The following is a 26,649-nucleotide window of genomic DNA, read 5'->3' as shown; positions in this document are numbered from 1 at the left end:
CTGGGCCCGGCCCCGCCGCGAACCCCCCGCGCCCGCCCCGCTCATGGAGCCCCAGCGGCTCCCGGGACGTTCGGGGGAGCAGAGCCGCCCCCGGGGCTCGGCAGGGCAGGGACGGGGCGAAGGTCGCGGGGCTCGGAGGCTCCGAGGTCGCTGCCGACCTTTAAAACTAAGGCGAGGAACGCGAAAGCCGGCCGGGGTAAAGGATGGGTGAGTACCTGGCAGGCAGGAGGGGTTGTAGAGCCCGCTTCATCCATGCACCCTGTCAAGAGACATTGCTACAGCATTAATTTGCCCGTAAAAACACGCACTTTAGGTAATGGCGACTCCCCAGAGATTTGCTGATGAGCCATTTCGTGTCATCCGTTGACAAGGAAGAAATGGCAGTTTTAATTTAAGGGTTTAGGATCAGAAGGAGGAATTTTACGAGAGAGGTAGGGGAAAGGAGTAGCAGAGAAACTGAGTCATGCACAAATGAGAGTACACAGCAGGTACGCACACGGTAAACTTCATTTGAACTTGTTTACAAAATTGACAAAAAAATATCACCTTGTAAACTTATTCACATTTGTTGGAGCTCACAGAACTGGTTATACTGGCATGCTGAAATAAAGATTGTCAAGCCTCATCTCACCCTGGAGGACACACAAGTGAGTTGACCCCTTACAGCAGCAACAAACTCAGCAAGGAACAAGATTTAAAGCTTGCATTGGGAGGGAATTTCTCCAGCAGTTTTTGTACCACCAGGGAAAGAGCTGGGTCTGATTCCTGATGCTCCCTCAAACAGAGGAGCATCAGCACAGGCAGTTTGGGTCTAATCTGGAAGCTGTGATGAGCTTTGGGCATCACCTCACCCAGTGCAGTCAAGGGCCATCAATTGCATCAGAAATGGAAGCAGTGGAAAAAAAGATGGAATTTATCAAGTAATACTTTGTCATTTCCTGAAATTTGGGAATATTTAAAGGCCTCCAAAGAGCACAGACCCTGTTGTAAATGGGACCATTCTGGGAAGGAGGGGGAAAGGTCAGGGGGAGATAAGATGCACAGTACGTTTTTACATAAACAAAACTTAAGCATTTCCAAAATGATCAGCAGCTTAGCCCTCTGCCATCAAATCTGAACTGCAAGACAGGAGCTTTCCCCAGCTCTAAACCACACTGCTCAACCTCAGCAACTGCAGAAGGACAAAATGGAAGTAAACTGAAAATATACTTGGATGCATTTTTTGGTAACCACTTCTGGTTTCACTCTCAGACCTCAGATTTTAGAAATGGAAGCACACAGACATTGTTATTTCTGAGATACCCACACATTTCAGTAACAGTCAGATCAGAAATGATGAACAAGAATGACTTAAAAATAAACCAAACTTCATCAGTTGTATTCCAGGGAATGAACCAACACAATGCAGGCCTGGCCAGGAGCACCCTCCTTTGAAAACCAGGGAAGAGCTTGACTCTACCCTCAAAGGCAGGACGGCTCTTGCCAAGGCTCATCTCCAGCACAGATGGGTTAACAGAGTTAACATCACTAAACCCAGGAATATTTTTGGTATAGTGTCCCCTCCCCAACCCCCTGAACAGCCCAACACTGGGGACTGCATCAAACAACATAGTCCCAATTATTAAAGCAATTACAGTTCATAGAAATCCTTCACTTTCACCCCAGGCTGCTTCAGAAAGCACTGTAACAATCAGGAATAAAACATTACAAAGTTACCGAGACAAAAAGATGAAGTCTGATCTCTTTGAGGTACATTATCAGCAGTTGAGTTCTCAGTCTCCAGAGTTAAAAACAGATCCACCCTGTGTGACTGAGCAGCACACCAAGGTTCTTGGAAGACAATCCCGTTATCCCTACCGGCGGTGTCCGAGGGATTCGGCTCCCAGTGCCAGGGCTCCCTTAGCTGGGCTGAACTGAGCAAATTTGGCTGGGGGGGAGAGGGGGGGGAACGAGTGTATATAAATAATTCACAAACTGGTTTGTGCAAATTTTTTTTATTTCCACATTTATATCACAACGTGTCCACTTAAAGGACCAAATAGCAAAGTTGCTCCCTTCTGCATCCCAGGAACACAGAAGTCTAGTTACTGTACATTCACTAAGGCTCTTTGTTTTTGCAAATTGCGTTTATGATGGATATCCATAAGGCAAACAATATCTAAAGGAATGGTAACAAGTATATTTCCAGCATACAAACAGGCTTCCTTTTTCCCTCTCACAGTACAGTTACAAACTTGTAGCACCCTCATTACATTTAGATTCTAGAAAAGGTGATTTTTCTTTTTTTTTTTTGTCTGTTTTTTTTTTTGTCTTTTTGTTTTTTTTGTCTTTTTGTTTTTTACCTATAAGTTTGCAGGAAGGGAAAAGGAGGAAAAATATTTGGCTGGTGGTGGTGGGATCAAAAAAATATCATTAAACATCTAGTTTTTGCAGCATTTCTCAGAGACTGGATTTAAACTGAAACCAGACTAAAATATGTGGATGCCTATGGAATGTTGAGCTGAAGCTGGTGGCCCAGCCTGCAGTGCAACACCTGCTGTTTAAAACCCAATCTCCGTACCACATGACTCTTAAATAACGCAATCATGTTCAGAGATGTGATAGAAATAAAACTACAGTTTTTGCACATTGTCTCTCGAATATCTCACTGCCAAATAAAAACCCAAATCAAGTCAAATAAATAGATGCATATTTTGTTAAGGTAACTTCCACAATTTTTTCTCTGTACCTGCCTGTATTAAGATTCCGGCATTCAGAAAGTGCTGGAAATCCTCTTCACTTCTTGGGGACTAACACTTTTTATAGCTGGCTTGCTATAGAGTTTTGAACTCAACTGATCAACCTTCGTATGCCTTCCTTTGCAATTGTTAGTAAACTGGTAGCAGCATTTCACAAAAGGAGAATTTAAAGGAACGAGCTGGAAAGGCCCAGCTCCCTCCCCCCCTCTGCTCGTGGGGCCTGTTTGTCCAGGACAGGAGGCTCTCTCCAGCTGGAAGTGGCATCGTGTCTGCCAGTTCTGCTAACTGCAGGTGTAAAAAGCGTGCTTAGCAGAACTGCTCTCAGTCTAGGCAGACGTAAGGCAGGATGTTCAATCTCCCATCATCCCCGTGTGGATCTAAGGATATGCACTGTGTCCAATCATACCAGTTACCCTGTGTGTCATAACAACCGTTCACGCCTGCCCAGTTGTGGTCACGTATTCTGTCGAGGTCATCACCCGTGACCTCTCTGGTGACCCCAGGCAAGTCTGTAGGTTTGCTGTTAGGAGCTAGAACGTGAGTCTTTCTAGCCTCTTTTCTAGTGCTTTCCTCCTGCTTTAAATACTCAGACATGAAGTAGTGAGCTCCTGGAGTCTGTACTCCTGATGAAGACAGCAAGCTACTCTGTCTGTTTAAATATGACTGAATGATTTCATTTCTGGACAACTCTTTCCAGTTCGTTTGTTCAAAGGGGCTTTGCAGGTTGGGTTTTTGCTCCTGCTTTTCTGTTTCTGTCCTGTGCTGTTCGGTAAGTGCAGGGATTTCTACCTGCAAAGGATCTTTCGGTGTTAAAGGTTTTATCTGTCCTGTCATGGGATCAAAAGTGAGTTTTCTCTCTTTTAACCTCACAGGTTTCACACCCCCTTCTGTCACGTGCCCATCCAAGTTGACTGTGTAGTCTCTGGGTCGGTACCTTTTCTTCTTTTTGCTATCGGACCCTGAAGCAGCATCGTCACTGTCCATTCTGGAAGTGTCCTGTGGGAAGCCCATGTGTGATTCCCCGGGGTGGGCTTTGCAGCCGGGAGCCGTGTGCTGCTGAAGTGTCCCTGCTGTGTGCCTGTGCTGGCCCTCGGGGGCTCCCTGCTGCTCCTGCCAGTGCTGAGCCGCCTCGGGGGCCGCCTGAGGAGGGAACTCCAGTCTCTTGGCTGGCATGGGAGGTGTGGATGGTTGCATCAGGGATGGCGGCGGCGATGGCACCTGTGCGGCGTCTGCCAACTGAGACCTTTGAGATGGACTGGGCATCGAATCCTTTGGTGAATACGTGGTGTGCTGCCGAGCAAAAGTATCATGCCTAACGTTCCTGGGGCTAAAGGAGGAGCAGCGTGGGCTCTTGGGCTGGTGGGGGCCCGTGGCTTCTTCTGATTTATCATGCTGCTGAAGCACTGCAGTCTTTAGTAACGAGGAAGTGCTTGAAGGTTTTACAAGTCCTGGAGAACTGGTGTGAGGTTTTACAGCATTTACTGGGATCTTATTGTGTTTATCGTTTTCACTGAGATCTGTCCTGCTGCTTTCGGGCCCTGCGTGTAGGTTTATGTCTACAGGACTAGGAAAATTCTCAGGACTACCTCCAATTCCATTGGTTGGAGGGGGTGAAGAGTTTTGTAATACTTCATGACTAGCTTTGGAGACTTTTGGGGGAGGAGGGCCCTGATGCCCATCCCTGTGATCACCTTTCCTTTTCCTATTTCCCAGTTTCTCTGGTTTTGGAGAATTTAGTTTCTGGATATCATTCCTGCTTTTCAGTTCGCTGATGGGCTTGGTGCCGGCCACAGCAGGAAGTTGTGAGTCTGGTTTGCAGTTGTGAGCACCTCCATTCGCTGATCCTGGCGGGTTGGGCAGCCCCCTTGGCACTGGCTCGTTCTGGGTCACGGGTTCTATCAACTTCTGCCAATTCCGCAACAATTTCTTGGCACGTTTGGCAAGTTCCTCATTGGATGTCTTCTTCCTCACCTCATTGATAAGCCTCCCGAGTCTGGTTTCCTACAAAGACAGACAAGGTGTTTTACAAACACGTATCATTCCAAGCAAAATTCTCAAGGAATGCTTTTGCTTTGTAATGCTCACCCCTGAGAAACACCTGCTTGAAAACACTAAAGATTTAAGTGTTGAATTAATCTTTTTGGAAAGGATTAGTCCAGTGCTCCGCCACGCAACATGAAACCGGCTGTAGGTTTCAAGTCACGCTGTCTTTATTCCCTGGTAAAAGCAGGAGAGCTGGGAAAAACATCAGAAAGGAATTCTTTAATGAGAAAGAACCATAAGAATAAAGGTGCAGGTTCAGATTCAAGGGGAAATGGAGCACCCAAAGATGTGTGTTTATCACAAGGGAAGAATAAAATCTGCAGAGAGAGACAAGAGAAAAGAATTCCAGGATCTTTGTCTGTCCCAGTAACTCGTTAACAATAAAAATCTCCATTTGACAAACCTGACTACCAGGTGTGAGTTGTGTCCTACCTTTTTCCTCCACCTCTCTCCTCCCCCTTCACTCCCCAGCCTTGTGGAAACATATGAAAAAGCCATTTAAACAACATTCCCAGGGTGTCCCAAGGTGGTTTCATGAGCGGAAGGAAATGTTTGATTGTTCCCAAAGCACATGAGAAAACAAAGAACTGTTCCACAAGTCAGATTTCTTAAGGAAAGTACTTCAAAGGAGAACACAGACCAGACTGTGAGAGAAATATGCAACCTCTTGTGATAGATATGATGAAATACAGGTGGAGTTGTAATTAAGCAACAGTTAAAAGCAAGAACGCCGCTAATTTCAATACAAAGAGTGAAAAAGACATATATAATTCAGCCATAAAACTGTTTCTATGAGTGCCCAGTGAGAATTCAGCTCTCCCTACACCTGACCTCACCACAAATACCAGGCCTTGAAACCTGCTTAACTGAATTTAAGATTCATTTTACAGCCCCAGAACAACTCTATTCCTATTTCAGATTTTAGGTGCTTGGTCACCAAACATCTACAAAGGTGACCAGAACTGCAGGGTGACACTGCTGAGTGCAACAGAATTAATCAGTGGCAAGTGATGATTAATGTAGTGCCCTGCACAAACAGGAACTGTGCTGCCCAGAATACTGATCTGGGCCCAGAAAGGATCCCTGTGTTCACCGAGATGTCGGAAGCAGCACGAGAGAGACAAAATAATATCTTAATTGTGAATCCTTTGCAATCCATCTATTGTTTCCAGAAAAGCTCCAATGGAAATTAGAAAGGCAGGAAAAAGTCCTTTTATGCACATAAAAAAAATCATGTTCAGACGGTGACATACCTCAAGTGCCTCTTTGGTAATGGGATATTTCTCCAGGCTGGAGATCACTTCCAGCACTGCCACCATGTTATGGATCTGCAACAAGGAAGACAAAGTCACTTCATGTTTCATGTACTGGTCTTAGTTAACAAATGTAATTTAAGATCTTCCACTTTATAATTGCTGGAAGCATTAATCACAAACTGCTATCAGACTGTCTGGCTTTAGGGAGCTGATTGTTCAAGAAAATAGGGACAAGGACACTTTTACTGACCTAGTTGGAAAGTGCAGGAGCTGTAACAAACACACTCTTATGTAAAACCCAAGGAACCAGTGGCAATAAAACCGCTCTGACTGAGAAACAAAGTTTTGAGACCCCTCTGCAATTGTGCACAGCCTGAGGGGAAACAAGTGCCAAGTGGAGCAGGAGCAGCAGCTGGTGCAGTCAGAAATGTGGAGTTTAATCCTTCAGGCCCCACTGCAGAGCTCCCCAAGTCACTGCTCTGCACTTTCATTGCCAGCATCACTTCCTGCACTGCACACAGGAGCCTGCAGGTCCCTCCTGGGGCCGGGGCTGTGCCCAGCAGCTGTCCCCAGACCATCAGCCCCAGCCTCAGCTCCTCTGGCCACTCCACCACCCCTTGCTGGGGCTGTACTTGGAGAGGAGGAACTGCACAGATCCCCATCTGTTCAAAAAGTGAGGGTCAGGTTCTCTGATGGGCTGCACTGCACCCCCAGCACAGCTGGACATCCTGCACATCCTCAGCACACCTGTGATTTTAATACTTTCCAGGAGAAACCACACACTACACGTTTTAGGGGCTTGGTTTAGGGGTAAACATGGCAGTGCTGGGTTGGACTCATTAATCCTGGAGAGCTTTTCCAACCCAAATGAGTTTATGATCCCACACAGAGATCCCTGTTTCCATTACCTGATGTTAAAAGCACTGAAACCTGGAATCTAATTCACCTTTGGAGATAGATTTAAAAGATAAGCAAAGGAAAACTTGAATCACAGTCTCATTTATTGCTTAACTGCATTTGTGACTCAACTGGATGTGAAGTGCATGTGAGAAAAATCTCTCAACAAGAACTGCAGGAATCCCACAGCATCCTGAAACCTCCTCATCATCATCATCATCACCAAGCCCTCACCATCACATCTCTGCCCACCAGGCCATCATCATCACCATCACATCTCTGCCCTCCCAGCCACGCTCCCCTGCATGACCCCTCCTTTTAAAAACACTGACTTGTGTAAGAATTTGCTTTACCAAATAATTTCTGCCTCTCCACTAAGATACCACAGGAGCAGCAGGAGCTGAAGTCTCTTTCCTTCAGGAAACCTTGGGCTCAGACCATGTTTTGTCCATCCCTGCAGGACTGTTCAGTGCTGGAGATACCTGGGTAATGCTGTCAGTGATAAAACACTTGCCCTGATTTTTTTATTCACTTTTATCAAACTTATGTTTACAGTCCATGCAGGCTTTGAATGATTCTAACTCCTATAGGGTGTAAAACCAGCTCCAGGCCAAAGATGAATTAATTTGGCCTGATTGTTTCTTCACTCTGCACATATTTAAAGCCCTACCATGAGGTCAGGCCTGGTAAAACTCTGCTTAAGCTTTAGAGCAGCAAGAGCACCTATTCTGACATATTTTAATTCTTATTATTTCACTTCAGTGCACTGACTTGCATCCATGTTTCAACCCTTGCCCTGCCCTCCGTGCCCAGGAAGGAAAGTTTAGCATCTCAGTTTAAACAAAACTGCTGTTGGTTTTAAACAACACCAGGGTTTATTCTTTCAGTTTTCAGACCCAGACCCTTAGAAGAATTAAAGCTCAGTTCTGGGAGTTTCCAGACAAATATTTTTAAACTTGCAAAACATGATACTCTCCTTCCCAACACATATTTTAGACTGTGAATTACCAGGGTGAAAAAGGCTCTGTTGCACACACCATTAACTGGTACAATCATTTTTGCAGTTACTGGTAATCCCCAAATATTCATTATCTAAATGAAGAACTGATGGCAAAAAAAGGGTCATTGGCCTATCAGAAGGTCAAGATGGGGAAAGTGATATGTTGATGTGCACACACACCTACAGAAAGGTGAAACTGGACAGGGAATTTCCAGTCCCAGCTTTGCCCTTGTTCAACAGCCCCAAACACACAGCAGTGCATGCCCCAAATGCTGGAACACCCCCCAGGTCTCCACCAGGCTGTGACTCCCCTCCCTGCTCTGGGGGACACGTGGTGCCAATTAAGGACAGTGAAAGTGGCCTTGCACCCTCAGCTCCTGCTGGAACACAAACCACCCATTTTGGATTCCTCACACATTTGTATCCAATTGAGAACGTGCTGTCACAGAGCAACTGCTGAGCAGAGCACGAACATCTCACACTCCACACAACTGCCAGCAGCTCCTCTCATTTTCCTTTTTTTTTTGACCTGTAGGGAAGCCTGATTCTTTGAAAATAAATACATAAAATGTTCAAACACATTCAACAACTTCTCCCTCCTTCCCCGTGTGTAGTTTTCTCAGAATGTTTCATCCAAAGTGCAATAAAGAGAAGCTTACAGTAAAAATCATATTTGCCTATTTTAAAATAACACAGACTATGAAATTTCTTGTAGTGCAGTTAAACAGTGATAGAAACAAGAAAACCTCCCAAGTATCATGTATTCCATGAGAAGACACCCACAGGGATAACAGCAGCACACCCATCCTGCACACCAGTATCTTCACCTTAAACCAACTGTTACAATAAAATTCATACATTGTCACATAACCAGAGTGACATTCATGTTACAGAACCTGCCAGGACACCACCCTGCTTTGAGCAGCACCAGGAATGATAATTTATTAACACAAAAGCTGCTGAAGATGCTCACTGGGAGCAGAACAGACAGGTGAAGTGCCACAGAGCAGAGCAGCACAGGGAGTTCAGCAGCCCCTCTGGACACTGAGCAGGGCTGTAACTGCCTCAGCAATTTGCATTTCAGTTTCTATGTGCTCACACTGCAGCCCCTCAATAAAACAACTTCCAGGATCCCCATTTAGGAGCTTGCAGCAAACAGCTCAAAATAATTGAGAAGTCATTTCCAAATCCTCCCGTGCTGCTCCCCTGTTGAGAGGGCTGACTGGCACAGACTAATTCACTCCAAAGTTTACTGGAGAACATCTGCTTTGAGTCATCCATGATAATCCTTTCCAGCCAATCCTAATGACAGCCACGGAAAACAAATCTTATTTATTCCATGCAAGGCTCCTTAAGTCATCGAGCCATGCTCTGGAGTTTACTATTGCTGAGATCTTTTCCAAGTTAAGCACTGGATGTTTTTACTCCAACCTCAGACAAAAGCAGGGGTTTCTGAACTCTCAGGAAAATATCAAGAAGCTTAATTTTATTTTCTTAACTGCCATCTTAATCTTATTTCAGCATTTATAAGCCAGGACCAAGTCAGTGACTAATTTCAGGGTGCTACACAGCAGTTTAAAGGGATTTTGGGCAAGGCTGAGGTGCAGCTGTTCTCTCACACCTTCACTTCCACCTCTGCCTTCCCAGGAAATCTGAAAGCAGCAGCAAGCTCAGTATCCATTCAAGCTCTACCACCATTTCCAGGTGCTGGGATGTGTTTTCTGTGGGACCAGCACACTCCATGGGATGCTCTGATTCTCTTCCTTCCCTTACACACCAGCCCAGACCCCAAACACAGCATGAGGACCCCCAGAAATCCTCCCTGTCCTCCCAGGGACTGTCTGGACACACAGCACAACCTGCATTCTCTCACTGCAGCCTGAAAAACAAATGTTACAGAAACTTTCTATTGCAGACACTCAGATAAAGCAATGATTTTTTAATATTTCACAGATCTTTGCATGCATGACTAGACCATGATAAACGACAAACCAGACCTGAGTTTTCTGGAATAGGAGAAGGAGCAGAATTTTCTGTGTAACATGAAAAACTCAATGCACATTTCCAAAAAAACCTTGCAGTAAAAGTGCTCAGGTAGACACCAGCCTTTCTGGTAGCAAGGTTCTTTCCAACCACAAAGTTCTAACAGTGCTAAAAGGCATCAGTTGATAACAGTAACATCATTGTTCTGGGTCACATCAGTGCCTTCACAAGTGTCTAAGGGATACTTAAACCTGGCCTGGAGTCACCCATAACTGACAATCCTCTAAAACCAAAGTGTAACACCATCATCCTCCTGAAATCACAGCTGACAACAATCACAGCCTGCCTCCACCGTGGGCATGGTGAACAGAGCACACAGGTATCAATCACAACATTTGGAGAGAATGTATTTGCCATCATACTGAACCACTTCATCAGAATATCCAAAAATACCCAACATTTCGATGGTTTCAGAGAAAGTATTTCTGTAACAATGTCCCACCTGTAGCACCAAAGCAGAGTGACAGAAGCAAGCAGAGAAGTGCAGACACTGTGGGAGACTGAACAGGTCTTTTTTCTTCCCACAAACACAAATCCAGGTGTCTATTGCCAAGCTGGAGGTTTCTGGTGGCAGTCAATTCCAGCAGTAGGGTCCGGACAGAAGTTCACAGGACCATTTGTATATTTTTTTATCTTCCCCCTGCTCCAGGGCCGTGTATCTCCTCAGGGAATGCAGGAAAACGTTGAAGAAAATCCCAGGTTCAAGTCAATATTGCTGGAGAGGCCAGGGAGGCAGAGCTGTTTCCCAAGAGATGCAGTGCCTGCTCCAGGAGTGATGGCATCGCTGGTGTTCCTCCTCCTGGAGCTCTCAGTGTCACCTGCAGCCCAACACCAGCTCCTGCCCCACACCAGGCTCCCCCCTCAGTGTCACATCTTGCCCCAAATCTGCTTTTGTACAAAAGCTACTTCACTGCACAATAATCCAAAATAAGGAATAAGAAGTGAGGAGAGAAAAGTTGCTGTTCACAGGAGGCTTTATTTAAAGGTGACAACAGAAATACAGTGGTGCAGAGTTTATTTAGCACTTTGTGCAGGAACTATGAGACTCCAGACACTGACAATACACACCACCAACAGAAAATTGTAATGTCATTTGTTCAAAGGTACAGACCAAACACAGCAAGTTAGAATTCAGGTTACAACCTGCTGGTATTTAGTTCAGTTCCCTTGCAGCTGATCTATTAACAGTTCCCCCTAGCCCCAATGTGACACGATGTTGTCTAAAGATAGGGAACACGAGATACTATTCACAGACACAACATACCAAAAAGATGACCATGCACTACTTTGCTCACATTATTGAAAACGTCTGAAAGTCAGTTTGCCAAGCAAAGGTCCAATATTAACCAGTACACAAAAGATATTCTTAAAGGTGGAGGCCAGTTTTCTAATAGCATTTAGTAAAACAGATCTTTAAAAACGAAGGAATCAATTATTTGGGTTGAAAGTCATTCACTGGGAGAATCTTCTATATAAGACAGAGAAATTTCTATGGAGATCATGCTTTGAAAACTGATCAGAAATTTGTGGTGCAAAACAAGGAGTAGAAGAAATGCTCCTTGAGTACCAAGAACAGTCCAAAGAGTGACCAGGCACAGGAAGCATTATCTGCACTTAAAACTCCCAGCTCTGCTTTAAAGAGTCAAACAAATCTGCATATATTTTATTTGTACTTAGGCTTTATTTTATGGCAAAGTAACATCATCCAGATACCTTCCTGTATATACTTTACAAAGCCAGGTTCATCAAACCACAGGAAGGTCAGATTGCAATAAAATTCCGCAGTGCGAAGAAACCGGTGGACCTGAAATATTTCCCCTGCTCCCTCCTGGCAGTGCCCACGCACATCCCTGAGCTGGGCAGACACCACAGCAGCCAAGAGAACGAGAGCAGCTTGCCAGCACAAAGCACAGTTTGCCCTGGCACTCACAAAGGGCCCCCAGACACAAATCCACAGCAGCTGGGAGTGCCATGAACGCTCCAGCTCTTCTCAGCATGGCCCATTCCCAGAGAGGCACCCAAGACCCCTGGCACAGCAGGAACAGACTCCAGGCTGGGCCAAGGCAGGGGACACCATCCAAAAGGAACATCCACTGGAGGAGGATGGTACAAGAGGCAGTAAAACACAACCTATGAAGACAAGACACACCCCCAGTTCCCGGCGCTACAGGAAAAGCTCTTAAAAGGCAAACAGAAAACAGCAACAGTGGAACACTTTTCTCCATTCACATTTATTAGCCAATAACTGGAAGACATTTTTGTTACTACAGAGAGAAATACCTGTTTGTCAACTTCAACAGTTACTAAACATTTTGTATAACACCATAAAGAACGGTGTCTGTAGTGCCAACCCTGAGCTGCAGACGTACAGAGAAGACTCACTGCAATATGACCCCCTGACTTCTTTTTCCACAACAAACCCACCCCACCAGACTGTGAAGCTGGATAAATAAAAATTCATGAGCACAACCCCAAGCAGCCACTGCCACTCTTGCTGGCATCTACCACAGCACACTGCAAGCAAGATCATTTAGTGTTGCTTTCCACTCAATCTTAAACTGTAAGGAATGGCAGAGGAACCAAATTCAGCTGGAATTACATCTTCATCTCAAGGTGCAACAGAGCAAGAAGAACATACACAAAGAGGAGGTCAGTGGATAGCAGTGATAAGAGGTTTTGAAAACATGGTTAATAACAGAAAGTTGAAGTTTTCATTTCCCACAGTATTGAAGAAATAGGAAAGAGACACATAAAACTTGAAATAAACCTTCCTATGTGTTATTAGTAATAATAAAGAAAATGTTAATCAACTGTTTCCATGCTCACATATGGATGCTAAATATGAGCAGAAGCAGGGAGCACAGTGCCTGTGGAAAAGCAGGCCACGTAACTTTCTCAGTCTCACCTGAGAAAGCGGCCTGGGCAATCATAAGGAGGAATTAAAACAATCCTCAGAGATAGAAGAAGACAGCCTTGCAGGTGCTGTTTGTCACATTCCTGTTTTCTTGCAAGAGAAGGTTGAGGGGTGGTGTACCCCACTGACCAACAATGGTGATGTGTTAGTTCACTGACCAATAAGAGTTTTACCTTTCTGTACTTTCGTGTATTGGTCTATAAAAGAAGATCTGAGGTAACAAACCTTACACTCTCCTGTTCAACTCACAAGAGAGTCTGTGTCATTCTTAGCCGTTCCTAATCTAGAGCAACATCTGGTGACCCCGACGTTTGTCACAGCCATGACTGAAGACGTGCCACCCGCTTCCTCTGAGAGAGGTAAGTGAAAAATCTCCTGGGCTCCCCTGGAGGGAGCTGGTTTTTCACACCAGGGGACAGCGAGCCCTGCCTGTGAGCAGGCCTGGAACGGCTCATCTCGACACAGCTAGAGCTTGAAACCCCGGCTTAAGCCACTGCCTTTGCGTAACTGCATTCACAGCCCGTCGAGATAGACTGTTCTCACAATGGGGAACCGGTGCTCAACTGACCATCAACTGACCATTGTCTTCTGGACACTTTGCCACACAGGGGACTTGATACTTCAGAAGACTCTATGGCTTTGTTCCAGTGGGTGAAGGTGCAGGGTTTTGGACTCACTGTCAATAATGCCTTTGATCTCCACGTTTGGCTGTGGGTGGGAGACCATACATGGTGTGAATTAACTGAGGGAGACAGCAGCGTGTGCAGCCTGGTGATCACCTGGGGCGCGCTCTTTAAAGCGTTGGAGCTGTGCCAGGCTGGGGACAGTGATGCTGGGATGGAGGATTCGGATGCTGGGGGTGCCTGTTTTGTACATGATGACAAACTGGGGGATGGGACTGAGGATGAGCAATGTAGCACTTCCAGCTCTGCCCAGACCCTCAGGAGCTCCCTGAGAGTTCATGATGTCACCCGTGGAGTTGAGTGTGCGAGCTTTACCAACAGAGAGGCGGAGGGGAAACAGCGGCCACACCGCAAGTGGCCGTGGGAGGGTCTTCGCTATCGATGCTGTCCTTCAGCCCTCCCATGTCCCCTGTGTCCCCTTCTCCTGAATAACAAGGGACAGCACAGCCGACCGCCGGGGCCCACACATTCTCCAGCCTTGCCGGGGCACCCTCCTCTGCAGCCCTCACCAGGAGTGTTCCCTCCAGCCTCCACACTGCCCGCTACATCAGGGCAGGGATGGTCCCTTCCCTCCGTGCCCAGGGATTGTCCCTTCCCTCCGTGCCCAGGGATGGTCCCTTCCCTCCGTGCCCAGGGATGGTCCCTTCCCTCCATGCCCAGCCCAGCACCAGGGGCACACGGCTCCAAAATGCCCCACAGCTCCACAATGCCCCATGGCTCCACAATGCCCCACGGCTCCACAATGCCCCACGGCTCCACAATGCCCCACGGCTCCACAATGCCCCATTGGCTCCACAATGCCCCACGGCTCCACAATGCCCCATTGGCTCCACAATGCCCCATTGGCTCCACAATGCCCTACAATGCCCCACGGCTCCACAATGCCCCACGGCTCCACAATGCCCCACGGCTCCACAATGCCCCATGGCTCCACAATGCCCCACGGCTCCACAATGCCCCATGGCTCCACAATGCCCTACAATGCCCCACGGCTCCACAATGCCCACAGCTCCACAATGCCCCATTGGCTCCACAATGCTCCACAATGCCCCATGGCTCCACAATGCCCTACAATGCCCCACAGCTCCACAATGCCCACGGCTCCACAATGCCCCATGGCTCCACAATGCCCCACGGCTCCACAATGCCCCACAATGCGCCACAGCTCCACAATGCCCCACAATGCCCCACAATGCCCCACAGCTCCACAATGTCCCACAATGCCCCACAGCTCCACAATGCCCGTGCTGGCCGCTGCGACGCTGTTGCCATGGCAAACACCGCTGGAGTTTCAGCAAACAGCACCAGAGGCTGAGCAGAAGTTTGAGCAGATACCAACTGCAGCTCTACAACACAGTCAGCTTTGCTCAGAGCCTGCAAACTTCACACTGCCCAGCACCACAGCTGCAGTTCAACCACAACAACAGCCTAAAGAAGCAACAATTTCCACACCGCAGACGGCTTCACTGGTTACTTCACTGACTCAAAAAGCTTTTGACCACAGCCATGCAAACTCTACAAGTCCCTCAAAGACAATTTTCACAACCATAGAAATAATAATACACATCACATTTGAGGTGAAAATGAAATGGTCAACAATAACCAAAAAAAGGGGGGGAATTTTAATTATGCAATGAAAAAAATCAAAAGCATTTTAAGTTGCATTGCTAGCAAGTCTGCAAATTGTTGCAGTCACAAGCTTCAGAGAGAATCCTCTATTCAACAAAGTGCCTTCAAAAATAAATGAAGAAGTTTATAGATATTGCATAATAGAATTAAGTAAAGTTTCACTGGGTTTAAGTCTGAGTGTTCTTAAGTTGAGTTTTGTCACTTTAGTATTCTTTTAAAGTTAAGTTTTGTTATTTCCTTATGTCAAAATTAATTTCTAGCAGGTTTGAAATTTGAATTGTCTCACATTTTGTTAAAAAACCCTTGTCTAAATTGCAAAATATACATATAGATAGTGCACCTCTGATATCTGCTGGGTTTGTTTTATAAATAACATGAAAAATGGTGATAGTCATTCATCCCAAGAAATCTGGGGGATTTTTGCTTTGCTTTAGTATTCTCAATGCATGTAAGTATTGGAAACTTGAAAAATAAATTATCAAATCTAAATTTTGACTGACTAAAAACAGTGAAGTTTAATTAATTTATTAATTTAAAAGAAAGTACACCTGTGTTTTATTATCAGCAAGTCCAAGCAGTTACATTAAACTCCATTGCCTTCAAGGACTGATTCAAAAGGACATCTGGTGATGCTGAAGATCAACATCTTCAACTGATAAACTTTTCCCTGACTTTCATTTATTTGGGCTCTAAGCCAAAAATTACCAAGTTTCCAAAAAATATGTAATTGTAAGCTATTGTTGAACGCGCTCATGGTGCCCTAAAGCATGTTCTGGAAAAACAAAAAATAGGAATGGCTGGAGAAACTCCACACAATTGGTTGGAGAAACCTCTATATACAATCAATCATCTCACAGTGCAAAAAAAGTCTGACAACCCTGTCATTTTGAATCATTTTCTTTCATCACAGTCCTCAGGTGAGATGCACCTAAGCTCTTACAAGTGGCAAGGCCTGTGTGAGCTCATCACTTGGGGTCGTGGGTGTGCAGGTGTTTCCATTGATACTGGGGTACAGTGGATACCTGTGAGGTGTGTTCACCCTGATCTGTGACACCAAGAGCAGAAACCAGCCAGCAGGTGACCTTTGGATGATGATCAGGATGTTGATCATCATGCAGATGATCCTTCTACAAGCAAAGAGTGAGCATTCTTCCCTGTTGACAAGTTACACTGTCAGTTTTGAGCAGACTAACGATGTTTTGTTTGCTGTGTCAGTTTACTAGTTTAACTAGTTGTGTTAGAGTTAACCATCAGTTCCCTGCAAGAAAAAACAATCCTCAGACATCAAAGATTCGGTAACAAACGCCAGAAAATCTCCCTGATCATTCTAAATCAGTGTCCATTTGAGGTTTCGTTGATCACTGAAAGGAGACCTCTTGTGCTGTGTTTGTCCTCTTTCCTGCAAGGACCCAGCAGGAGATTATAAATGCTGCCTTTTGCTTTAAAACAAAAAAGGGGAATTATGGATGCTAAATATGAGCAGAAGCAGGGAGCACAGTGCCTGTGGAAAAGCAGGCCACGTAACTTTCTCAGTCTCACCTGAGAAAGTGGCCTGGGCAATCATAAGGAGGAATTAAAACAATCCTCAGAGATAGAAGAAGACAGCCTTGCAGGTGCTGTTTGTCACATTCTTGTTTTCTTGCAAGAGAAGGTTGAGGGGTGGTGTACCCCACTGACCCATAATGGTGATGTGTTAGTTCACTGACCAAGAAGAGTTTTACCTTTCTGTACTTTTGTGTATTGGTCTATAAAAGAAGATCTGAGGTAACAAACCTTACACTCTCCTGTTCAACTCACAAGAGAGTCTGTGTCGTTCTTAGCCGTTCCCAATCTAGAGCAACACTCACGGGCCTAATGTGCAACAAGACAAACATTGATTCCATATAGAAATAACCAGTGAGCTACCAGGGCACTCAAATAATCTCTCCATGGTCTTCAGAGCCACTGTGGAGGTTTAAGAACAGATTAGACAAGCCCAGAGGAACTGTTTCATCAAGGTGATGGACCACATGAAGTCCCTTCCAGCCATGTCCCTACACCTAGAGAACAGACACTGAAGTAGAAGGAGCACAAACACATTGAAACACCCATTCCCATCTACTCCAAACTGGACTCAGAGCAGCAAATCAGAATTGTCCTCTCAAAAAGATCCATACAGATAACTCTACGAAACAGCTTGTACTGTAAAGGACTTAAAAATTCAACACTTCCAACTTTATTGCCTCAGCACAGTGCTCTGTGTGATCCCAAAAATCCCAAAAGAAAAGCCCAAAGTTTCTCTCCCCACTCAGGCTCTACAGTTGCTCCCTGTCACCATTTCAGCCACCTGAGACTCACCCTCACAACCCCTCAATCCCTGCACTGGAGCTAAGCACACCCAACTATGATATATGTTCCTTGTCTATAGGATAATCATTTCTCCTCCTCTTCCCCCTGCACAGAAACTTCACCCAGTCAAATCTTGGTAGTTATATCTTTTATAAGCCATGAACTGAAGTCCAAAATTATTGCTTCAAAATTTAGAGAGCCATAAAAATGAGGTTGCTCTGCAAGCAAAGTCACAGGGACAACTGGTCCTACTTCAACGAGACAGAAATGCAGCTGGATGATTATTGAGGCAGAATAATAGAGAATATATAGAAAATCCAGCCTTAAATTGTACCTCTTCTGATTCATCATGATCTTGGTGCTTTCTGCTGAAGGAACTCACCTGAACTCACTGTTGGTACCTCTCTGGGTTAAGGTAAGAGCACAGTGAGGTACCACAGGAGCCCTAAGGCATCACTTGGACAGAACCATCCTGTGACCACCTGCTCCATCTTCATCCACTCCACAGAACTGGTGAGCATTTAAAATCATGCAACATGAATTTAAGGACTTGATGAGAAGGTGTCCAGACATTTGTGAAGTTCTTAAATATTATTTTACTCATCCCTTAAAGTATCTACCCAGAGCTGTTAAGACACAGCAGTTTCTATCTGAATGCAATTCAGAAAGGCCTTGCTAACGTCCCCACAATACACAATTTTCACTTTTTTAAAAAAGTAAAACCATTTATCACCATACTGGTGTACTTTAAATGCAGCAGGCCAACTTTTCTCAAATTTCTAGGGAAGTTTCACAGCTGATTCCTTAAATGATAGAGGAGGCTGAGGTGAATACAATGTTGAATTCTTTCTGGAATGTATTAATTCATCACACTGAAGTGCAACATGCTCGTGTGACTGCCCAAGAGAGTTTAGGCATGGTGTGCTCGTTCACCAAACCTGAGAAAAATTGTGTTAGGAACTGGGAAAGTTTGTGGAGAAGTCACTGTATCCTTTCAACAACTGTTACCAATAGTGAATTCTTGTCAGCACATACCATAAACAAGTTTTATGGATATGGAAAAAAATGAAATCAATTTACATATCTCCTAGAATTACTGCTCTCCAAATTCTAGATTAAACACTGCTGCCAGTCACCCATTTCCAAATACCTTTATTCTCTGAAGGCTGTGTCACCTCAGGACAATGTCACCTGTCAGGAAAGCAAAGCCCCCCAGTAATCCCTGGAGAATGTTTGGCCATTCCAGCCAGTGGCACAATCCTTAGCAGCTCCTTGGAAACAAAATGCCTTCTCTACCTTTGTCTGGGGAAAAAAAAAAAAAAGTCTTCCTTGGAGGAAGATGAGCATGGAGCCTTCTCAGCTCAGGGTTTGTAAAAGCCACTCCAGAGACAACTGCTCAGTGTGGTCATGGCAGGACCAAGGAACCCAGTACCCATCTGCATTTTGTTAATATTTAAACACAGAATTGTGGAATCCCAGACTGGTTTGGATTGAAAATAACCTTAAAGTCCCCCTCATTCCATGCCCCTGACACAGGCAGGAACACCTTCCACTATCCCAGGCTGGTCCAACCTGGCCTTGAACACTTCCAGGGATGGGGCAGAACATTCATGAAGCTCCAGCCTGGTCTGGTTATTTCTAATCTAGTGGCAAAAAACTTCTCCATTTCTACTTCAGAAAGCCCCAGTGAGGCTTAAGCCCCTTGGCAGCCTGTCTTGAAAAGTCTAGCAAAGAGAATATAAAGTCAAAACACAAAAGCTCCTATTTTGACAGAAAACTCTTCCTCACAAGACAACAGACACTGAGGTTTCCAGGATGCAGCCAGGCTCCTGAGCAGTGTGCTCAGCCCATGAGCTGCAGGCACCCACTTTCACAAAGAAACCTGAAACATCACCTCTTGTAACTTCTCCTCCACCTCACTGTGCTCAATTCTATTCAAGAATAAAGTGTGAATTCTCCAAGTATTAAATTATTATTTTTTTTTCCTGGAACTTTCAGGATGACAAGTTATATACAGACATTCCCTGTCCTTTCCTGCTGCAGTTAATTTACAGAGCACAAGGAGTGTTATGTACCGACCTGCTCAGAAAGTGATGCCTTGAGTTACAGACATTCATAGCTGTGCTGTTTGTTCACCAAAGACAATTTATGACTGTGCATCACCACTCTTAGAAAACACCATGTTCCTCTACCTTCCACAGCTCTACACTCCTTAAAAAAAAAATATCAAACCATCCAGACCTGTACTATAACTGTGATACTCGGCAAGCTGATCCTGCATGGAAACTATGTGAGAAAGCAGCTCCACAGAAGCACTGGCTGTCACTCTGAGACAAGACTTCCACCTCTGCACAGTCATCTCCAAAGCATAAAGTCTGAAAACATGCCCAGCTGAGCGTGTCCCTGAATCCCCTGGATGCAGGATCCCTCCTCCCCAGCTGCTGGGTTAGAAATCACTCTGTTCACTAAAACAGAACTAATCATGTTTTACTTCCAGTGACTCCTCAGCAGAAATTGCTAGCACTGACTGTTTGGACATGCTGAAAATTGTACACTTTGATATTAACAACCAGACTCAGGCACACACTGCTGCCCTGTGAAAGCTGTACCCCTGAAAACACCAATTCGCTGCCGAGTTTTAGCAGATTGCACCTCAAATTAAAGCAATTTGCTGACACTTAAATATTATTCCAAACACCAAAAGCATGAATTACCCACAGAAAGAGTAATTTAGTTGTTAGAACACTGAATAAACAAACCTACATTTACACTAAACTGAATCTGAGGTACTTACTTACCTTTACCTTAAATTATTTCTTTAAAGACCAAGTGTAAAAGTGGGGCCACATCCTACCACATTATACAGACCGAAGGAAGTATATTTGGAGTTATCACCAAGCACATAACTGGTGAGAAGAGATAGCAGGAAAATGTTATCAGCCAAAACAGACATGTTTTTTTGTAAAAAACTACACTGACATTAAATTTAAGTCCAAGCCTAATGTATTGGAGTAACTATGTCTTAAAAGCAGTGCTTCTTGACTAACATCAAACTTCTGCAGCAGGCAGAATCGATTCCTCCCTCCCCTCTCCTGAAACTTTTGTGGTTCCTGAAAAAAAAGAAAGACTAATTGTCACCCACAGCAGCTTCTTGAAGAAACTGGGAAAGGATCTCACAGGGAGAAAAAGCTTCAGCTGCAGTGGAGCTCCTTTGATCAGGAGCCAAAGGTGCCAGAATGACAGTGCTGCTGTGTCATGTGGCCACAGCAAAACCCCAAAGAGAGGCAACCACACACATCTCAGCACCCCTAAACTGGGCTCACCCTCAACTTACCAGACAAAATCCCCTCAAAAAGACAAATTGGAATCCCCAGCCCAGACCCAGACTTCTGAAACACAGCCTAAGCTGAAAGTATTTCTATTTCCCAAGGCACAGGTTGGGTCCCTCTCCACATGGGAGCTTTGGAGTGTTTTCCCTCCTGCCCCTGCTGGTGTCAGGCTGCAGTGCTGTGGCAGGAGCTGATCCAGCTGCATCCCATGCCCATCCCAGCTCCAGCCCTGTCAGGATGATCTGCTCAGTTCCCTGCTCTCTTGGCTTCAAGGTGTGCCAAGGTGCACTCAAAGGCCTCACACGGGATCCAGAACATCCCCAACGGGAGCAACTCGGGAAGCACCAGCCACAGGTCCTCTGCTGCCTGGGAAGTTTGTTCTCTCCTGGAAGGACCCTCACCTTGCACACCAGCTGTCTGTTCCAAGCTGTGCCTCCTGGTGACTGCCAGAGCTTATTCCCCATATTTACATTACCTACAAAAAGTTGGTTCTTCCATTGAGGAGCTGTTTCATGACTACACCAATAAAAACATGTTAATGACTTATTTCCCTGCACCTCTGAGCATTCAGAGTGATTTTGTTTCCCACTAAGGGCCCATGTACAGCACGCGCAGATGGGTGCTTGCTGCAAAGTTTTATCATTTGGATTTAAAAAGCTCTTGAATGATCCCCTATCATGATCCAGTCTGACAATGTGAGGGGGCTCAAGCTGCTCTAGGATAGCCTGAGATGTCACCACCCCACTGTAACCTCTCTTTGCCATACAATTCTCCAGCTCTGTGCCAGAACTGCCACCTCTCCGAACCCAGGAGGAGCTGGGGCATGGAAAGGGGTCCCTGAGGAGCCCCTGTTCAGGTGAGTTCCATGGCTGGGTCAGCACAAGGGAGGGAACAAGAACAGCTGGGACATGATGGGGACATGATGGGGATCCCAGCAGCTCTCCCAGCTCCACTGGCAGCTTCAGCTGCTGTAAGCACAGGGGTTTAAGCCAAAACAATCCAATTTTTGATCATTTGGAGCATTGTCCACACAGCCCTTAGTGGAAGGTGGTGGTTTACTCTTGAGCTGCAGAGCTCTCTCATGGGTTACACCTCAGGAGCATCCTCCTGGCTGGCTGTGAAGATATTTCCCAGCAGTTTTTCCAGGACACATTCAGAGCCCCAGTATTGCTGCATGCCCACAAGCACAGGGTAATTCTGGACATCTGTGAACCACACACAAGTGACAGTGACAAAAAAGGCTCTGCAAGTGAAACTTGGCCATAAGGCAGCCACTGTCACCTCAAAAAACCCAGACAGGCGTGGTGAACTTTCCCAGGTGACACCACCTCCTTGCTGCCAGGTCCCAAGGCAGCAGGGAAGCACCCAGGAAGCAGCAACATTCCACTCCTCATGGAATCACAGACTGGGCTGGGTTGGAAGGGACCTCAAAGCCCATCCCATTCCACTCCCTTGCCATGGCAGGGACACCTTCCACCATCCCAGGCTGCTCCAAGCCCCATCCAGCCTGGCCTTGGGCACTGCCAGGGATCCAGGGACAGCCCCAGCTGCTCTGGGCACCCTGTGCCAGGGCCTGCCCACCCTCTGAGGAAGCTGTTCTTTTCTGCTTCCACACTCATTTAAACACTAAGACCCAATTCTGCTGCCAGAACTATTTGTGATGCACCAGAAGTTTTATCAAATATCAAATAAACATGAAAAACTACCTGGGAAAAGATCCATATATTACCTCTCTTCTTCTTTAAATCCTGATCAATTCCTCTGTTCAGTTCACCACATGATCCTGCACACATAAAATGGGTGTGTGTAGCAGGAATAAGAAGTGGGTGTTATTTAAATTGTCACTGCTGCCGAAACAAACACTCAAATTAGAGCTTCAGAGCAAATGACTACTGCCATCATCACTGCAACCTGGGGAGTTTCAAGGAATTAACAACTGAAAAGCAGTTTGGTTTTGACCCCTCAATTCAAACTCTGATACTTCTGTTCACTCAGATTTTGTCTTAGCAGCCTCAAAGTTCAGAATGGTCTCACTGCTGCAAAGGGCACCATACAAATTAAACATTTTTAAACCTCCAGCCTCCCAACCCCTCTCAAGAAGTGACAGCCTGCACTGCCACCAAGCCAAATAAGCTTCTTCAGAAGGAAGTAGACAAGTAAAATTCAAAGCAAGGCCAAAAAACCAACTGTTCCGTCACCCACATGGTGAATTCAAGTGAATCCAAGTGTTTGCAATAAAGAGCATGAAGAAACACAGACCTAATTTAAAGTTATTATAAAGAACCTGAATGCAATGGGACTCCACATCAGGCCCAAATCTTTATCTGGAACTCAGGACTGACATGATAACAACACTTTAGCCCTTGCACATCAGGAAATGCTCCCCGACCCCCCACATTTTGTCACACACCTGAGACAACCTGCTGCCTTTACACACAAAATGTGAGACTGCTCAAAACAAGATGAGCTGCAAGTGAGGAAAGGGACAAAGAGGGCAAGAGGTACAACAGGTTCTCTGCACCTCCCTCAAAACTGCTAAGCTCATTAGGGCTTGCAGAAAAGGATAAAGCTCAAGCAAGAGCCATTCCTAGTCTACTTTCGCCCACACGTAACACTTCCTGCATCCAAAGAAATCGCTGAGACCCTCAGGAAGTGAACCAGCAGCTTCCCCTGCTTTCTGCATTTATATTATTACAGCAGTGCCCTGCACCTTCTTAAGGCACTACTGGAAAGCACCTTTACCACTGGTGAGGGGGGTTTTGTCTCCAGCACCTTGGAGAAAACATCCACAGAACCATCTTTAATCACACAACTTTTGCCATCTGGGAGATCAGCCCATGCCAATGCACCACCTAATATATTCCAACACACAGGCCAATTAATTATTAATAATTCAGGCCATGGACCACTCCTGAAGGTCTGTGCAGCAATACAGGCTGTTACTCAAACCAAAGCTGGGTTTGTGTCACAGAGGGGTACTAATGGCAAATAATGAAGTTATTATCTAATATTTAAAAACAGGAACAGATTGCTACATATTCAGCATGAGGAACCATTTAATTGCAAGTACAATTCTAGCAGCTGGTTGGAAATGACAGGCTCATCCACAGAGTAAAAACCAACATTTCTCATTACTCTTGACATCAGGGAATAAACTCCCCCAGGAGCACAGAGCATGAGTTACCAAGGCAAAGGTATTCTGCTGGGTGGAAGGGGTGGCTTCTTAGCACACAGAGTCCAAAGGCAAAAGCCTTGTTCCCACCAGAATCAAGGAACATCTCCCTTGTCAAACCTCACAGAACAGAACTCCTGCTCCCCTCCACCTCCTGCTATGTTCTCACAGAAGCCTTGGAAGGAAAGTGATGCTGGTACTCAGTGCTTAGGTCATGGAGCAGAAGTGGTTTGCCCATATGTTTCCTTGAGGAGAAAAGGCTGAACAAATGAAGACACAATACCAGACATCCCGGGTGGCTTCTAGGATGATGTAAGTTCTTTTAAAAATAGCTTATTTCTTATAGGTGTCCTTTGAAATAGTTCAGAATTTACACAGGTAACCTCTAAGTGTGGGAAACTAAGTTATAAATATATTCTGCAGCAATTACTAGAGGAGGTTCAAGTGCTAAACATGTGTAAATTCAATATTGCTCCCGAGTCAGCAGGGCTTTATGGAGCAGCTGGAGATGAACAATCAGCCCAAGAGATGATTTCCTGAGGCCAGCAGGTTCTGCAAGCTTGGGGAAATGATTCTTTTGACCAGTTCGACCCAACAGAGGTAGAGAAACTTACGTCCTATTTTTTTTTCATTTAAGACACGACCTGTGAGTCGACCAAGATCCAACTAACCACTCAGGAATGAATATCCACAGTAGCAGCTCATGTTAGGGAATGTATTAGGGAATTTAAGTGAAGCTTAAATTTAAATTTTCCCTACAGTAAAGCACCATGAAGAACCAACCACCTCCTCTTTCCTCAGCCCCATAGGCTGGACTGGTTTTGCCCACTGACACTACTGGTGCAGCTTTCACCCTCTCCAGAAACACACACACCAACTATACTGAAAAGCTTGAATTAAATCAAGGCCTCAAAGCTTGACTTAGTAAATGAAGAAGTCAGTGACAACAATGAATGCTTGTAGGTTTGAACACAACTAATTCTGTCAGGAGAAGATTCTAAGAGCCACCAGAAAGTGGGCTGGAGCTTTCCATGAGTCCCTGCAGGCACAGCAGCTCATGGCTGCACTGACTGTCCCAGCAGGAAAACAGCAGAGCTGCTTCTTGTACTTCCATGCTGCTGCCCAAGTGTGATTCAACTCAGAATCTGCTTTTTAAGCAGGTTGAAAATGTAAGTTTTTCTTCTCTCTGTGCCAGTGACGTGCCAGGTAGTGAACATTCAACAACACCACATATTCCATGTGCTTTGGAGCCAAGAGTCTGAGCTCTCAGCCTGCACAATGAACCTCAGCTACACCACCTCTGCTCTCCTTCAGGAAAAGGTTAAACTGGAAGACAGACCCTGCCTACAGGCACTTCAGAACAATGGGCTGATTTTTCTGCCACCAATTATTGCCCTGGATAAGTATCAAGTATGTAGAATTATAATTTAACATACATTACTCCTAAACTTAAGGGGCTACTGACCTCTTGGGAGCTCTGGCCTCCCCTTGCAGGGAGCTGGTTATTTTGGGTCCTTTCACAACAGGATGGTGTAACATCAGAGTGTGGAGAAAGGGAAGAGTATCCATCACAAAATTGACTGCTGGCTGCTTAGTTCTGCACAGCCACAGTGTCTGACAAAGTAACGCCAGAATTAGGGTAACCACTGCAGCTGACAGTTCTGAAGTCAAAAGACACCATGGATATGCTAGAATTTTATTAAAGTAGGTTGGCACTCAGTCTCACATAGAGTGAAAAATCTGCAGCCACAGAAAGAGAGCTCAGAGCAAACAGGATTGATGAAGAGCACTAACTGACATTTCAGCAAGATCCACATTAAAGTACTGCAAACTCAGACAACGCTGACATTTAACAGCCCACAATTACCACCACGATTTGTTACTGTTACTCCAACGTGTAACACTGCAGCTCGCCACAGATGCCCAGCCCAGGGAGCTCTACAGAACCTACAAGGTCAGGGTGATTTTTCTTCAGTCCCCATGTCACATGCAGGCCGCTCCAGGAGGGGTTCCAAACGACAATAACTTTATTAGCTACTTTAGGACTTTGATACACGTCTATCACAAAAAAGCACTTGTTCAGACAGGAGCAGGTAGGACTTTAATAGAACCAAAGCACCCAAAGCACCATTTCACACACCCCAGCCCCTGGAATAACACGTACACACTCAGCCTGATGCCCCAGAGGCTTCCCCAACAAACTGCAGATGGCCAAGACAGACCAACCTTGGCATCCTGTGGTGGTGACTGTTGATCTAAAACCCAAAAATTGGACAGATTGAGGGCCCTGCAGTACTCTCACGGTAATAAACACCTAAGAGGAGAACTGCTTGGATGAGCCAAAAAACCCTTAAAAGGAGTAAATGATCCTTTGGATAACCGCCACTTAAGGCCACTTACAGGTAAAATACACGCTGACTTCTGTGCTTACACCACATCCCAGAAGGAGCAGATAAGCTCATTACGGCACTGCAGGAAGGGATAAAAGCGAAGACCGAGGCTGTTCGGTGCTGGAGCAGCTCCAGAGCCTCGCAGCCACCGCCGGAGCCCTCCTGGCGTCCCCGCAGCGCGGGGACCCCCGGCCGCGGCCGGAGCGGCCGCTGGGCCCGAGGAACAG

At 45.6% G+C, this 26,649-nt stretch overlaps 1 protein-coding gene across 4 annotated transcripts; it reads right to left on the bottom strand.

The window, feature by feature from the left end:
- Positions 1-1,977: 1,977 nt before the first annotated feature.
- Positions 1,978-26,620, bottom strand: MED26 (mediator complex subunit 26). 4 transcript variants are annotated; one of them, XM_015651741.3, is made up of 3 exons: positions 26,433-26,620; positions 6,035-6,109; positions 1,978-4,739 (listed from the first exon to the last, which is right to left on the bottom strand). In XM_015651741.3, exons 2-3 carry the CDS (start codon positions 6,098-6,100, stop codon positions 3,060-3,062), a joined length of 1,746 nt encoding a protein of 581 aa, XP_015507227.1. In that variant the 5' UTR covers positions 6,101-6,109; positions 26,433-26,620; the 3' UTR covers positions 1,978-3,059. The 4 variants fall into 4 exon arrangements, with proteins under 4 accessions (XP_015507227.1, XP_015507225.1, XP_015507228.1 ...); XM_015651739.3 differs by lacking the exon at positions 26,433-26,620 and adding an exon at positions 20,330-22,274; XM_015651742.3 differs by lacking the exon at positions 26,433-26,620 and adding an exon at positions 10,420-12,979.
- Positions 26,621-26,649: the final 29 nt, after the last annotated feature.

The sequence above is a fragment of the Parus major genome, chromosome 28 (genome assembly GCF_001522545.3).
Source record: "Parus major isolate Abel chromosome 28, Parus_major1.1, whole genome shotgun sequence".
NCBI lineage: Eukaryota > Metazoa > Chordata > Aves > Passeriformes > Paridae > Parus > Parus major.
The sequence above is the reverse complement of the archived record's forward strand: the minus strand, read 5'-3'. Positions and strand labels throughout refer to the sequence as shown.